The 14,420-nt window shown below is 48.2% G+C and overlaps 1 protein-coding gene across 1 annotated transcript in view; it reads right to left on the reverse strand.

The window, feature by feature from the left end:
- The window catches only part of TMPRSS9 (transmembrane serine protease 9), a 56,627-nt gene that overhangs the window by 21,027 nt on the left and 21,180 nt on the right, over positions 1–14,420 (reverse strand). Inside the window, exons 2-7 of the mRNA XM_029218428.1 lie at positions 9,081–9,247; positions 6,576–6,703; positions 3,313–3,380; positions 3,018–3,200; positions 2,190–2,227; positions 255–368 (exon numbers count right to left, since the gene is read on the reverse strand). Of these exons, the coding sequence (XP_029074261.1) occupies positions 255–368; positions 2,190–2,227; positions 3,018–3,200; positions 3,313–3,380; positions 6,576–6,703; positions 9,081–9,222 (673 nt within the window). The 5' untranslated portion in view covers positions 9,223–9,247. The remainder of the gene's footprint in view (positions 1–254; positions 369–2,189; positions 2,228–3,017; positions 3,201–3,312; positions 3,381–6,575; positions 6,704–9,080; positions 9,248–14,420) is intronic.

Consider the following 14,420-nt stretch of genomic DNA (forward strand, 5'->3'; position numbering starts at 1 on the left):
AGGCTTCCCACGGTTTGACCTTTTTTCTCCTTCTCTCCCGAGGCTCTCCACTCCACACACCTCAAGGTCTCCCTTCTCTGCTTGCCCCTCAGGTTTCCTGTCATATCACAGGTGCCCACTCCCTTTCTCTGCCCCGCTCCAGTGAATGCCGGGACCACGTGTCTGTGTGTGATGGGCACAGTGGGCCAGAGAGCCAGCACTTGAACCTGGAAAGGGGACATAGCCCAGAAAACAGGCCAGACAGGCAGACTGACCACAGTGGGCCTCATCGGAGCCATCAGAGCAGTCCGCCGTGTCATCACACTCCGGGTTCACCTTCGTCACACACTGGCTGTTCCCGCAGGAAAAGGCATTCCCTGGACAGTGACCTGAGGGCAGACAAGAACCGCGTTCCTGACCTCACTCCATCTCTCCCGCCTGCTCTCCACGCGGAAACTCTAGAGCGTGGAAGGCATCTCTTCTCTGCTTCCTTTTCTCTGAATGTTTCTGAAATAATTTTCTCAGAATTAGTACAAGATGTGACACATGAGAATGCTAGTCAGCACCGGGGCCAGGGCTATGCAACCTAAGCGTATGTGTGCCGTGTATGTACTTTTACATTTCTATCAGCCACGTTTTATTTATTTATTAATTTATTTTAATTAATTTATTTTTTGGCTGCTTTAGGTCTTCCTTGCTGCGTGCGGGCTTTCTCTAGTTACGGCGAGCGGGCGCTAATCTTTGTTGTGGTGCGTGTGCTTCTCATTGTGGTGGCTTCTCTTGTTGCGGAGCACGGGCTCTAGGCACGTGGGCTTCAGTAGTTGCGGCACCCGGGCTCAGTAGTTGTGGCTCATGGGCTCTACAGTGCAGGCTCAGTAGTTGTGGCACACGGGCTTAGTTGCTCCGCGGCATGTGGGATCTTCCCGGACCAGGGATCGAACCTGTGTCCCCTGCATTGGCAGGCGGATTCTTCACCACTGCACCACCAGGGAAGTCCCGTCATGTTTTTAAAAAGTAAGAAATAGGGGGACTTCCCTGGTGGCTCAGTGGATAAGACTCTGAGCTCCCAGTGCAGGGGGCCTGGGTTAAATCCCTGGTCAGGGAACTAGGTCCCACATGCATGCCACAACTAAGAGTTCACAAGCCACAACTAAGGAGCCAGTGAGCCGCAATTAAGGAGCCCACGTGCCACAACTAAGAAACCAGCAAGCCACAACTAACGAGCCCGCCTGCTGCAACTAAGACCTGGTGCAACCAAATAAATAAATTTTTTAAAAAAGAAATAGGTGAAATTAATTTTTAAAATTGTAATAAAGTACACATAACATAAAATTTGCCACTGAAGTGTAAGTTCACATTTGGGGGCCATTCTCTGGGGGGGGCTGTCCTGGGCACTGTGGGATGTTGAGGAGCACCCCGGCCCAACTCACTGAATGCCAAGAACACCCCCCATCGTGACAACCACAGATGTCCCCAGACATCACCCTGTGTCCCCTGGGGGGGCAGGATCACCCCTAGTTGGGGACCATTGATGTAAAGCTAAATAAATGTATCTGTAGATGTGTCATGAGCCGTCTGGGAGGAAAGTCACCAAAATAGTAAAAGCAATGAGATTCCAGGTGATACCTACTCTTTTTTCTTTTTTTTCCCCCCAAACTGTTTTTTGTCTTTTCTTTTAATAACAACTTTCCATCACTTAAAAACAAAACAAAAACAATAATGCCTTCTCTTAATCATGCTTGGCTCTGAATAATTCAAAATGCCTCACTTTTAAATTGTCTGCTCACACAGATATACATTCTTTTTCATATTCTTTTCCATTATGGTTTATCACAGGATATTGAATATAGTTCCCTGTGCTATACAGTAGGACCTTGTTGTTTATCCATCCTATATGTAATAATTTGCATCTGCTAATCCCAAACTCCCAATCCTTCCCTCCCCCACCCCCCTCCCCCTTGGCAACCACAAGTCTATTCTCTATGTCTGTGAATCTGTTTATGTTTTGTAGATAGGTTCATTTGTGTCATATTTTAGATTTCACATATAAGTGATACTTGTCTTTCTCTGACTTACTTCATTTAGTATAATAATCTCTAGGTCCACCCATGTTGCTTTAAATGGCATTATTTCATCCTTTTTTATGGCTGAGTAGTATCCCATTGTACACATATATACCACATCTTCTTTATCCATTCAACAAAACATACCTGATTTTAAGTCTCTTTCTGTCAGCAGCTCCTTCTGGCTTCCTGCAGCAAAACGGAGAAGAGATATAAGCTCATTTAGCAAGCATTGAGGTTCTCTGACAACATCGTATTGCAAAGCAGTGGTCTCCGCTGTCCACCTGGGATCCACTTAAATTCTGACTTAAATCAGCAAAGATGAAATCAGATGAAATATTCCATTCCTCACGATAAGAGCTCAACAGCTGCGTGGGGCAGGTGGCTGCCAGAGTGGATGGCACCGACCCAAAACGTTTCCATCCCCGCAGAAAGCTCTCTTAGTGCTGGCGAGGTTACTGAGACTCACTGAGTGTGTCGGGAGTGGTGGAGAGGGGACTGTAAATGTCCTGCAGGGCAAGGTCAAGGCTACAATTTTAAAATCTGAGCAGTCTGACCTCATGCCTGGCTCTCAAATCACAACGCACAGCAATCTTAGAATTTTAGAGCATAACATTTACCCTTATTTCTATACCAGGGGCCAGGAGCCAAATCCGGCCCACCACTTGTTTTTGTAAATAAAGTTTTATTGATACACAGTGGTGTCCGTTTGTTTATATAGTGTCTTTGCTGCTTTTGTGCTATAATAGCTGAGTTGAGCCATCTGGACAGAGACCCAATGGGTGGCAAAGATGAAAATATTTATAGGTTGCCGCCCCCTGGTCTAGACCATAGAGGGTAAAGCAATGGGTATATGTTTCCTTGTCACCAAGAGGGGCGATTATGGAAAACCTCGAGTTTAATGCGACTTTCACTTGGCTCCCCTTCCCCAGCATGTCCCTCCAGCCCCTCCCAACGTCACCCTGTCTCTGGGGCCACTCGCCTGTGAGCTGGGCGGACACGATGGTGCCATAGGGGGCCAGGGGGATGCCGCGGCCCTGCAGCCTCTCTCGGAGTCCCCGCTGCAGCAGCTCCTCCTCCAGGCCCAGGCTCGGTGTCCACAGGGCCGGCTGCATAAAGTGCAGCCGAAAACGCACCAGGATGCTGGCGTTGCCCTCCCTGCGGGGAGGACACTGGCCCTTGAGAGGGAGGGCGCCTCTTGGCTGGAATCTTCTGCAGTCTCTCAGGCAACCACCAAGCTTCCTCCACCTCCAAGGAGGCCCCAACTCACCAGTAACTGAGCACTGTGCAGCCCACACAGCTGGCCTCCAACTCTGTCTCCCGAAAGCTGCTGACAAACTACAACAGAAACAACCGTGGCAAATGTGAGACTCTGCGGAGACTCCCTCGGGGGAGAGCTGGGAAGGGGGTGGAAAAGCATCTCCTCTTCAACTCCATGTGTGCGGCCAACTCACAGAACTAAGAGACAGGACAGGCATCTCGAAGTCGTGCCTATGAAAATATAGCTCCGCCAACAGATGATGGAGAAACCCCACGTGGTCCCTCCACACACGAGAGCATCACTCAGCCATGAAAAGAGGTGAAGCCCTGACACTCGCTACAGCGTGGACGGACCCTGCGAACACGATGCTCAGTGAGAGAAGCCAGACAAAGAAGGACACACAGAGTGTGATTCCATTGATGGGAAACGTCCAGAACAGGCAGATCCGTAGACACAGAGCGTGGGTTCCTGGTTGTCAGGGGCTGCAGGAGAGGGGGAGGGGGTGACTGCTGATGGGGGTGGGGTTTCCTTTTTGGGTGATGGAAGGTTCTGGAACTAGAAGTGATGGCTGCACAGCTTTGTGAATGTACTAAATGCCACTGAATCAGTCACTTTAAAAGTGGATAATTTCAGGGAATTCCCTGGCGGTCCAGCGGTCAGGACTCGGCGCTTTCACTGCCGGGGGCCCGGGTTCAATCCCAGGTTGAGAAACTAAGATCCCACAAGCTACACAGCATGGCCAAAAGAAAAAAATAATAATAAAGAAAAGGATAATTTTATGTTTTATGTGAATTTTACATTAAAAAAAAATTCTGTGGCTGAGCCCACTTTGTGCAAGCAGGTGCTATCAGGAAGGTCCTCGTCCTTCATGTGCTGTTAGGGTGACCACTGTCTGCGTCTCCTAGGGTTGTCTCGGTTTGGGCACCGGAGGGCCCACATCTCTCCCCTCGGCAGCTCACGTCACCCACACGTAGGGTGACCATGTAACCCCGTTCATCTGCTCTCCCAATGTAGTCACTGACAGCGTCCCTGTCCCCTGGCAGAATGTCCTGCTCAGGTGCTAAATCCTATGGTCACCATCCTCGCTCCCTAAACACACGTGATGCACGGTCATGCCCGTTCATTCGCTCATCTAAAACACCCTTAATCCAATTTGCTTCTCTGAACTGCACCCTCTGAGTCCACATCCCCATGGCCCACTCAGACCTGCACTGTCCTGTAGAACATTCTACAAATTTCCAAAATGTTCTACACCTGCCTCGCCCCATATGGCAGCCGCCGGCCATATGTAGAAACTGAGCATTTGAAATGTGGCTGATTTTCACATTTTGTTCAATTTTAATTAATTCACGCTTCAATTTCAAAACGGATACTTGATTCAGTCACTGGAAAATTCTTAAGTATATTTGGAGCATTTTGGGTCTGTAAACGTTACAAATTCTAAGTAGGGATGGAGTTTTCCGAGTGGAAGCTCAGTATCCACCCTGAGATGTGAGTGTAAAAGACACACCAGGTTTGGGGGACTTCCCTGGTGACGCAGTGGTTAAGAATCCACCTGCCAATGCAGGGGACACGGGTTCAACAGCTACTGAAGCCTGCGCGCCTAGAACCGGTGCTCTGCAATGAGAAGCTACCGCAATGAGAAGCCCACACACCGCAACTAGAGAAAGCCCGCTTGCAGCAACAAAGATACAACGCAGCCAAAAAATAAATAAACTTAAAAAAAAAAAAACGACACACCAGGTTTGGAAGCCTCAATACAAAGGAAAGAATGTAAAATATCTCATTAATACCTGCTTTATATAGGTTGATGACATGTTGAAATGATAACATTTTGGATATTCTGGGTTAAATAAAATGTATTATTAAAAATAATCTTACCTGATTCTTTTTACTTTTTTTTTTAAAAAGTGGCTACCTGAAAATGTTAAATTACACATGGGGCTTCTGTTACATTTCTACTGGACCATGCTGCTTTAAGATACGGGATTGAGATTAGCAAAACGGCCCATGTGCTGAATTAGAATCACTGCCTATTTTTGCACAGATCACGGACAAGAATGGTTTTTACATTTTTAAATGTAAAAAAAACAAAAGAAAAATATTTCACGGTGCATGAAAATGGTATGAAATGCAAATTTCAGTGTCCATAAATAAAGGTTTATTGGCACACGGCCACGCCCACTCATCCATGTCATCTATGGCGGCTTTCAGGCTACAACACAAGGCCCAGCAGTCAAGACAAACTCTCTGGCCCCCAAAAGCCAAAAATATTGACCATCTGGCCCTATTACAGGGAAAGTTTGCTGACTCCTGGTCTAGATGATGGTGACTCCTAACTGTCCCCCTGCTTCTCTCACATCTTATCACATATTTAAAATGAATCCTTACCTAGTCACCTTTCTCCTTCCCTTAGGATAAAATGTTAAACAATGTTTTAAAAGTCACCTACCATAAAAACTCACCTTTTACAAGTGTGCAATTAGATGGGTTTTAGTATATTCACAGAGTTGTACAACCTCATCACAATTTTAAAACATTCTCATGACCCCAAAAGAAGCCCCATTCCCATCAGCATTCACCCCCATCCTCTCCCCAGCCCCTGACAACGAGGAACCCACTCTCTGTGTCTGTGGATCTGCCTGTTCTGGACGTTCCCCATCAATGGAATCACACCCTGTGTGTCCTTCTGTGTCTGGCTTCTCTCACTGAGCATCATGTTCTCAAGGTCCATCCACACTGTAGCAAGTGTCAGGGCTTCACCCCTTTTCATGACTGAGTGATGCTCCTGTGTGTGGAGGGACCACAGTTGTTTATCCATCATCTGTTGATGGACATTTGGGTTGCTTTCACTTTGGGGCTGTTATGAATCATGCTGCCATGAACATTCGTGTACAAGTTTCTGTGTGGACTCACAGTTTTGTTTTTCTGGGGCAGACACCCAGGAGCGGAATTGCTGGGTCAGATAGTAACTCCAGACTGTTTTCCAAAGTGGCTGCCCCTTTTCATATTCCTACCGCCACGTAGGAGGGTTCTGATTTCTCTACTGAAATGCAGTTTACAACCTTTCAACGTGGCCTACGGATCCTGCAGCAGTCAGTTCCCATCAAATGCTACCCTCCCCTGCATTCTGGAATGCATCAGCCCCTGCCCTGTTCACCCCATGGGGCCCCCTCCCTACCTCAGAGGCTGCCTGGGCCTCCCATTGTTCTGCTGCCTCAGTCAGAGCCCCTGGCCTCCCACTTGGCCCCCCTGGCTCCCAGAACCCTCACCAGCGTTTCCAGAGTGGGCGTCAGCGTGCGGTAATAGTCTGAGGTCTCCTGCTGCAAGCTGGGGGCAAACCGGATCCCTCGCAGCTCGGCTGTGTGCTCCACATTGACACCCTGTGTAGAGAGGGAGGCTGCGGACAAGACCAGGGCCCCGTGAGAGCGCCCACCTGCAGGGGCAGGGCTCAGCCAAGCCGGCCTCTGAGGCCCCCCATCACCCTGGGGCGGTCACCCCCAACAAACGGGGGGTGGGCTGACTTCCCGGGGGTTGAGTGATTATTAACAGTGCTCCCTTATCAGCTCTCACCCATCACCCACCCAAAGGCCCCCAGGTACCCAAAGCCCCAGGCATCTCCAGGTTTCCCTAAGAGGAGGACTGGATCCTAGCCAAAAATGGCTGAAATGGCCTCAGAAGGAAGACCTTCCCTCGTCTCTGGGACAATTCCCACCTCCTCCCTGGGAAGGGGCACCAAATACCCCAGGGGCACAGCCAGGGGTGCCAGGACCCTCGAACCCCGGCCCATGACACCACCCTCTGAATAATAGTTTCCAACGGTTGTCAAAAGTACACAACAGCAAAGAAGAACAGTCATACAATGTTGTAAAGAATACAACCCTACATGATACATGAAGACATGTGTTTCTAACTGTCGAAAATACGTGAGACTGGCAAATGGGTCCGTCAGTCAAAAATGATCATAATTACAAAATTAAAAGACTAGAAGTAGGGAGTTCCCTGGTGGTCTAGTGTTTAGGACTCAGCGCTTTCCCTGCTGGGGCCTGGGTCCAATCCCTGGTCGGGGAACTAAGATCCCACAATCCATGTGGTATGGCCAGAAAAAAAAAAAAAATTTTTTTTTAAATTAAGAAATAGAAGTAGCAGCCACCTACACTGTGAAAGCTGGCTCCCAGCTCTATTTATTTGAATGAATATTCAACCAGCTCGATATTTAGATATTTGTTTATTCAATAGATAGAAGAGTCTAAAGTAATTCTAAAATTGGTGTGTTTTCTCATGCAAGGAACTAAAAAGAAAGAAAACAAGAACCCTGCTGTGTAGAACCATGTGCTTATGTTCTGGACCCCAAATAAGCCTCACACTTTCCCTCTGAAATAACCATGGGCTCCCAGGCAACTGGAGAAACAGCCCAGCAAGGGCCCGTGTAAAATTTTATACTTCCAAATAAACTTTTGAGCTGTCTGGGAAGGGGACAAATTTGAATTGTAATTTAAAAATTGTTTTTAAATTTTAAGTGCTTCTTAGAGCCTTCCTCAGTTTCAGAGGTCCTGCTGGAGATTTTATCTACCTGTTATCCCAAAAGGTAGCTGTGCTTCTAGACTGGAGGTGTGCAACTGTCCCCTGTCTCTCCCTAGCGTGAGGACACACGGACACACGAACACACGGCCACCTCCCATCCACCAACAGAGCCCAATTTTCATGCACTTCACCCCACAGCCACTAGAGGGCCTCTGTCAGCCGTGCCAGGCTCTGAGTTATTCCAGATATTCACAAATATATATATATTTAAATATATTATATATATCTTAAATATATATATATATATATATATATATATATTTTTTTTTTTTTTTTGCGGTACGTGGGCCTCTCACTGTTGTGGCCTCTCCTGTTGTGGAGCACAGGCTCTGGACGCGCAGGCTCAGTGGCCACGGCTCCCGGGCCCAGCTGCTCCGCAGCATGTGGGATCTTCCCGGACCGGGGCACGAACCCGTGTCCCCTGCATCGGCAGGTGGACTCTCAACCACTGCGCCACCAGGGAAGCCCAAGGTTTTTATTTTTATAAATTTATTTATTTATTATTTTTATTTTTGGTTGCGTTGGGTCTTCGTTGCTGTGTGCGGGCTTTCTCTAGTTGTGGCAAGCAGGGGCTACTCTTTTTTGTAGTGTGTGCGCTTCTCATTGCGGTGGCTTCTCTTGTTGCAGAGCAAGGGCTCTAGGCAGGTGGGCTTCAATAGTTGTAGTGCGTGGGCTCAGTAGTTGTGGCGCACGGGCTTAGTTGCTCCGTGGCATGTGGGATCTTCCTGGGCCAGGGCTCGAACCCGTGTCCCCTGCATTGGCAGGCGGATTCTTAACCACTGTGCCATCAGGCAAGCCCCTCTCAAGGGTTTTTAAAAAGTTCATTTCCCTACTGGTCTCCATTTCACCCTGGTTGTGAATCTTCATTAAGCAACTAAGACCCAGCGCAACCAAATAAAAAATAAATAAATATTTAAAAAAACAAAATCAAACACATGGTATTAAAAAAAATAAAGAATCCCACTGGTGGGAAAACTGAAATTTGCAGGTATTGCCTCGACACACAGGCACCCACCGCCTAGCCCAGGACTAAGTGCAGCCACACTCAGTACCCGGTCCCATTGCCTTGCTGTTGGGTGGCCTCTGTGTACCGCATGCTCAGCCCTTTGCTCTGGGACACTTTTGAGCCACTCCCAGGCATCTTAGTGCAAGCTGCCTGCCGTGCGGACCCGTGCAAGTCTGTGGCCACTCACCCACAAGGACTCCCAGGGTGACCATGACGATGCTGGTGGCCACCATGGCCGAGAGGGCTGCCCGGCAGCATGCGGCGTCTGTAGGCTGGATGTCCTTGGTTGCCCTGGGCACCAGCTGTAAGTCACCGGCGGTGGGCTCCATGGCTCCCAGACGTGGGGACGGCAACCTGGAAGCCAGCAGAAAAGAGACAGAAAAAGGAGGTCAGAGCTGGGGGCGTTTCTCTTTCCCTAAGCAAGGGTCTTCCTTGTGCAGACGTGACAGCCATCAATAGCGCCCTAGGCATCGGGGGCTCGACGCAAAACATAAAAACGGATTCAACATGATTGCTGGCTGGGCTGGCACACGCGCGATCCCCATGGGGCCCTTGCTGGGAAGAGCATGTATGAGTTTCCTGCACTTGTTATAACAAATGACGACAAACCAGTGGCTTAAAGGAACGCAGATTTATTATCTTACGGTTCTGGAGGTCAGAGGTCTAAATAATAGAAGGCTGTGCTCCTTCCGGAAGCAGCCGTCTGCCAGCCAGGAAGGGAGCTCCCACCAGAAACCAACACCGCCGACACCTGGATCTTGGACCTCCAGCCTCCAAAAGTGGGAGAGAAAAAATGTCTGTTGTTTAAGCTGCTCCATCTATGATATTTGTTCTGGCAGCTTGAGGTGACTGAGACAATTGCACAGAGATCCCACATAACTCACACCCAGCGTCCCTAATATAAAGTCTGGTACATGTGTCACAATTAATTAACCAATTTTTTTTTCTTTTTTTGGCTGCACGGCATGCAGGATCTTAGTTCCCTGACCAGAGATCGAACCCGTGCCCCCCTGCAGTAGAAGTTGGAGTCTTAACCACTGGACTACCAGGGAAGTCCCTTAACGAACCAATATTGATACACTATTACTAACCAAAGTCCACAGTGTATTCAGATTTCCTCAGTTTCCCCCTAATTTCCTCTTCTGTCCCAGGACCCCATCCAGGATCCCATGTGACAGTCATCACATGTCCTTGTGACCTCTCTGGGCTATGATGGTTTCTCAGACTTTGTGATGCCCTGGGTAGTCTTGATATTTTGCGGAATGTCCCTCTTTGGGGGTCTGTCTCGTGTTTCTCTCATGGTGAGACTGGGGTGAAGTGGGGGTTGTCTGGCAGACCTCCCCCCTCCAGGCCCCACCATCCACCCCTCCATCTCTGCTCATGGGGTGTCTGAAGCAGCCCCTCCACTCTTGGTCTGGGTGATGTCTCCTCCTTCAGGAAGCCCTCTTGACCTCTTCCACCCCCAGCTACAGACCGCCCTCTGTCACATTCAGGGAGTATCCTCTCTGCAACCAGCTCTTCCCTGAGATTCCACATCCATCCATCCCCCTGGAAAATCCTCATCACAAAAGACTCACAAGACACTCGGATATTTGTTGAACGAATACGGCTTGTGGAATAGTCACCTGCATTGGGTTTTGGTTTCCCAGGTGTGCCCAGTTGACAGAACACAATCAGACCGTTTTCTAAATGCACTGTGGTTGGCAACACAGCCCCAGGGTGTACTGACCTCATCTATCGTTTTTTTTGGTCAGATCTCAACTTGATCTTTATTATTATTTATTTATTATTTATTTTTGGCTGCGTTGGGTCTTTGTTGCTGCACACGGGCTTTCTCTAGCTGCGGTGAGTGGGCTTCTCACTGCAGTGGCTTCTCTTGTTGTGGAGCATGGGCTCTAGGCGCTTGGGGTTCAGTAGTTGTGGCGCGGGGGCTCACTAGTTGTGGCTCGTGGGCTCTAGAGAGCAGGCTCAGTAGTTGTGGCGCCCATGTCCCCTGCATTGGCAGGCAGATTCTTAACCACTGCACTACCAGGGAAGTCCTGACCTCATCTTAAAGGTAAATGTCTAGTCCAGGGTTGGCTGGCTTCACACCTTGTTTTTATAAATAAAGTTTTATTGAAACACAGATATGTCCATTTGATGACATCAGTGGTTCCTAACTGGGAGCAATTTTGCCCCCAGTGGTGACACATGGTGATGTCTGGAGACATTTTGGGTTACCGCGACTGGGGGTGCCCCCGGCATTTGATGGGTGGGGACCGGGGATGCTGCTCAACACCCACAGTGCCCAGGATGGCCCCACACAGAGAAAGATCCAGCCCAAGATATCAGTGGTGCTGAGTCTGAGAAACCCAGAGGTATATATTAACTTTGGCTGCCTTCGTGATGCAGTGGTGAAGTTGGGTGGTCAAGACAGAGACTGATCTGGTCTGCAAAGCTGAGCATATTTACTCTCTGGCCCTTTCGAAACATCTGCCCATCCTGCATAAGGCCATCCCCAGCTGGTGAGTCATCACTAATGCTTTGACGTGGAAGAGGATTTGCAAATATGAATGTCAGAGTTTGCCCTGGTGTCACAATGCAGGTGCCGGAAGAGAAGCCTCCTCCTTCTGCTGGCGGCTCACTCTCTTTGGGGCGGTGGATTCACCCCAGGGTGGCCCACAAAATACTGCACCGCGGTAAACTGGCCCACTAAACACAACCTGAGAGCTCGTCAGCCCCTGAGAGATGGAAGGAACGCCATGGTAGACAGAATTCAAGATGGCGGCCATGACCTGAGGCCCTCAGTCCTGCAACCACAAGGAACTGAATTCTGCCCACAACCCTGTGAGCTGGGAAGTGGATCCTTCTGTAGTTGAGACTTTGGATGAGACGGCAGCCTCGACTGACACGCTGATTGCTGTCTTGTGGGAGACCCTGAGCAGCAGACCCAGCGAAGCCGTGCCCAGACTCCCGACCCACAGACACCGAGAGGTAATAGATGTGTGTTGATTTAAGCCACTAAGTGTGTGGTGATATTGTTTTGTGGCATAGAAAGTAAATACAATGCCACTTCACCCATTAAATGCTATTTGAAAGTCAACTGTTGGGTTCGTTTTTATGAGTCTGAACATTTTGAGCATTACGCTGATTCTCCGTCATAACAGTTAACTCTATTCTTTTTTTAATCTCTTATTAGGGAGGATGCAGGGTAAGAATAGCTGTGCGATCTAACAACTCTGGCATCCAGCTTCCTCCTCTGTCAAATGGGCAGAATGCAACGCCTGCCGTCTGGTTGATTTTTCCTCTCCAGGATCCAGGATCTCAGGATCTCAGTTCCAAGAAGCAGGCTGAGCTCTGGCACTTTTGCTTCTGAAACTTCTCTGGGTCAAGAGCCAACAAATTCACTTAAGGCTGTTGATTTCTGCTACTTGCTACTAAAAGAGCCTTGAATGTGTTAAGCCATCCCCAGCCCCCTGCTGGATAATTCTCTTCCATTCCTGAGACCTGAACAGAACTTTACTCCAAACCCAGCACGTTCTCAGCCTGCAGAGAAGCTTTTCTCTCCAGAGGGGATGAATCACCTTTACATCTCTGCAGAGCTGGATCTCATTACCTCCCCTCTGCCTCTGCTCCCCCGGGGATGCTGGTCCAGCGTGGGCGGAGAATGATTCATACCTGGCCTCTGACACACTCTTCCCCATTTGAACACCACAGAGAAGGAAGTGGGGGGACAATCCCATTCCATTTCCCTTGACAGGGCTCCATGAAGGTGCCCACTCAGCCAGGTGCTTCTCTGGAGGGAGTAGAGCTGTTCTTGAGGCCCGTACAGATGAACGGCAGGCCTGGGTGTCAGATAAAATACGGTCAAACCTTCTGGTAACTGACTCTACTGCTGAACTGAATGAAGAAGCATTTTCAGAACTCTGATGGAAAACTGATGAATTCAGAAAAGTGCCAACAAAAGATCAAGATGAAAAAAAAAATTAATTACACGGGACTGAGTGAACTGATGAGAATGATTATAATTTTTGTGACTTTCTGTTTGAATAAAAAAAAAAATCCCACAAGGACTCAGAGGCAAAAAATATACAAATCAATTTTCACTGCAAAGTAAAGGAGCTGTTACCGTGGAGGATTCCTGGACTGAATGTCAATATTATGACACAGTGTCAGTGTGTTTCCTGTTTGGTAATTGCAGTCATTGTTGCTTTTGTTGTGACCATCCATTTACAAAAAAAAAAAAAAAAAAAAATACAGTCAAACTTGAATTTCAGATTGATAAGACATAAACAACCCTGTGATGGTTGATTTTGTGTGTCCATGGGGCTAGGCCATGGTGCTGATTTCTGGTCAAATATGATTCTAGATGTTGCTGTGAAGATGTAATGAACATTTAATTCGTTGAGTTGAGTAAAGCAGATAAGCCTCTGTAGTGTGGGTGGGCCATATCTAGTCAGTTGAAGGCCTTAAGAGAAAAGACCAAGGTTCCCCCCCCCCAAAAAAGAGAGAATTCTGTCTCCAGATAGCCTTTGAACTTGGGCTGCAACTTTTCCCTGGGTCTCCAGCCTGCCCTGCAGACTTCAGATTTGCCAGCTCCCATGGCTGTGAACCAATTCCTGTCTCTCTGTCTGTCTCTCTGTGTGCATCTCTCTCTCCATTCTATTGGTTCTATTTCTCTGGAGAACCATGACTCATACAGTTGCTAATATGTCTTGCACAAAATTTGGGACATACTTGTACTAAGAAAAAGAAAAGTATTTGTTGTTTGCCTGAAGTTCAAATTTATCTGAATGTGCTGTATGCTTATTGTTATACCTGGGGCCCAGCCAGAATGTCCCATCCTATCAAGATAACATATCTCTGCTGGGAATAGCCACTCTGTGCCTCACTGCCACCAACCAGAGTCAGTGAAAAAGGGGAGCTGTGCAGGGGTGGAGGGGGGGCCGAGGCTGTACAACACTTACCCCTTTATTCTTACACTTGAGCTAAATTGCCTTCCGAGGAGCCAGAGAATCTCTAAGAATCACTTGATGAAATGTTTTAAGGACAAAGACACCAAGATTCACTTCTGTGATTAGGGCTGGAAACTCAAATGTAGTGTATGAGCTCACTGACAGCACCCTCTACAAACACACACACTACGTTCATTCAACCTCAGACGATCCTGCCACCCCCCCACCCCGTGGGTTTTCTAAGGATTTCTGTGTTCTCTAAATTGTCTTGTCATCACTGTCATTAGGGCACAGAAGGGGCCTACTGCTATTTAGCATTGAATATAGAAGCTCCATTCATTGTTTCCATCAATCCGATATTTACAAAGGGCCAGGCTTGGCTGCTCTGTGCTGGGTACCCAGCCCTGAATGAGACAGATGTGATTCTCAGCTCATAGAGCGTAAATCTTAGTGACAGAGACCCAAGTAAATTAAAATTGCAGCTACAATAAAGGCTGGAAAGGAGAGATGCATCCATGGGGCTTTGAGTCTCTGTAAAAAGGAAGCTTTGATCTAGACAGGGGGCCAGGGAAGTCTTCCTGACCGGGGGTGGG

Source organism: Monodon monoceros, unplaced genomic scaffold (assembly GCF_005190385.1).
Source record: "Monodon monoceros isolate NGI ecotype Baffin Bay Population unplaced genomic scaffold, NGI_Narwhal_1 Super_Scaffold_12, whole genome shotgun sequence".
NCBI lineage: Eukaryota > Metazoa > Chordata > Mammalia > Artiodactyla > Monodontidae > Monodon > Monodon monoceros.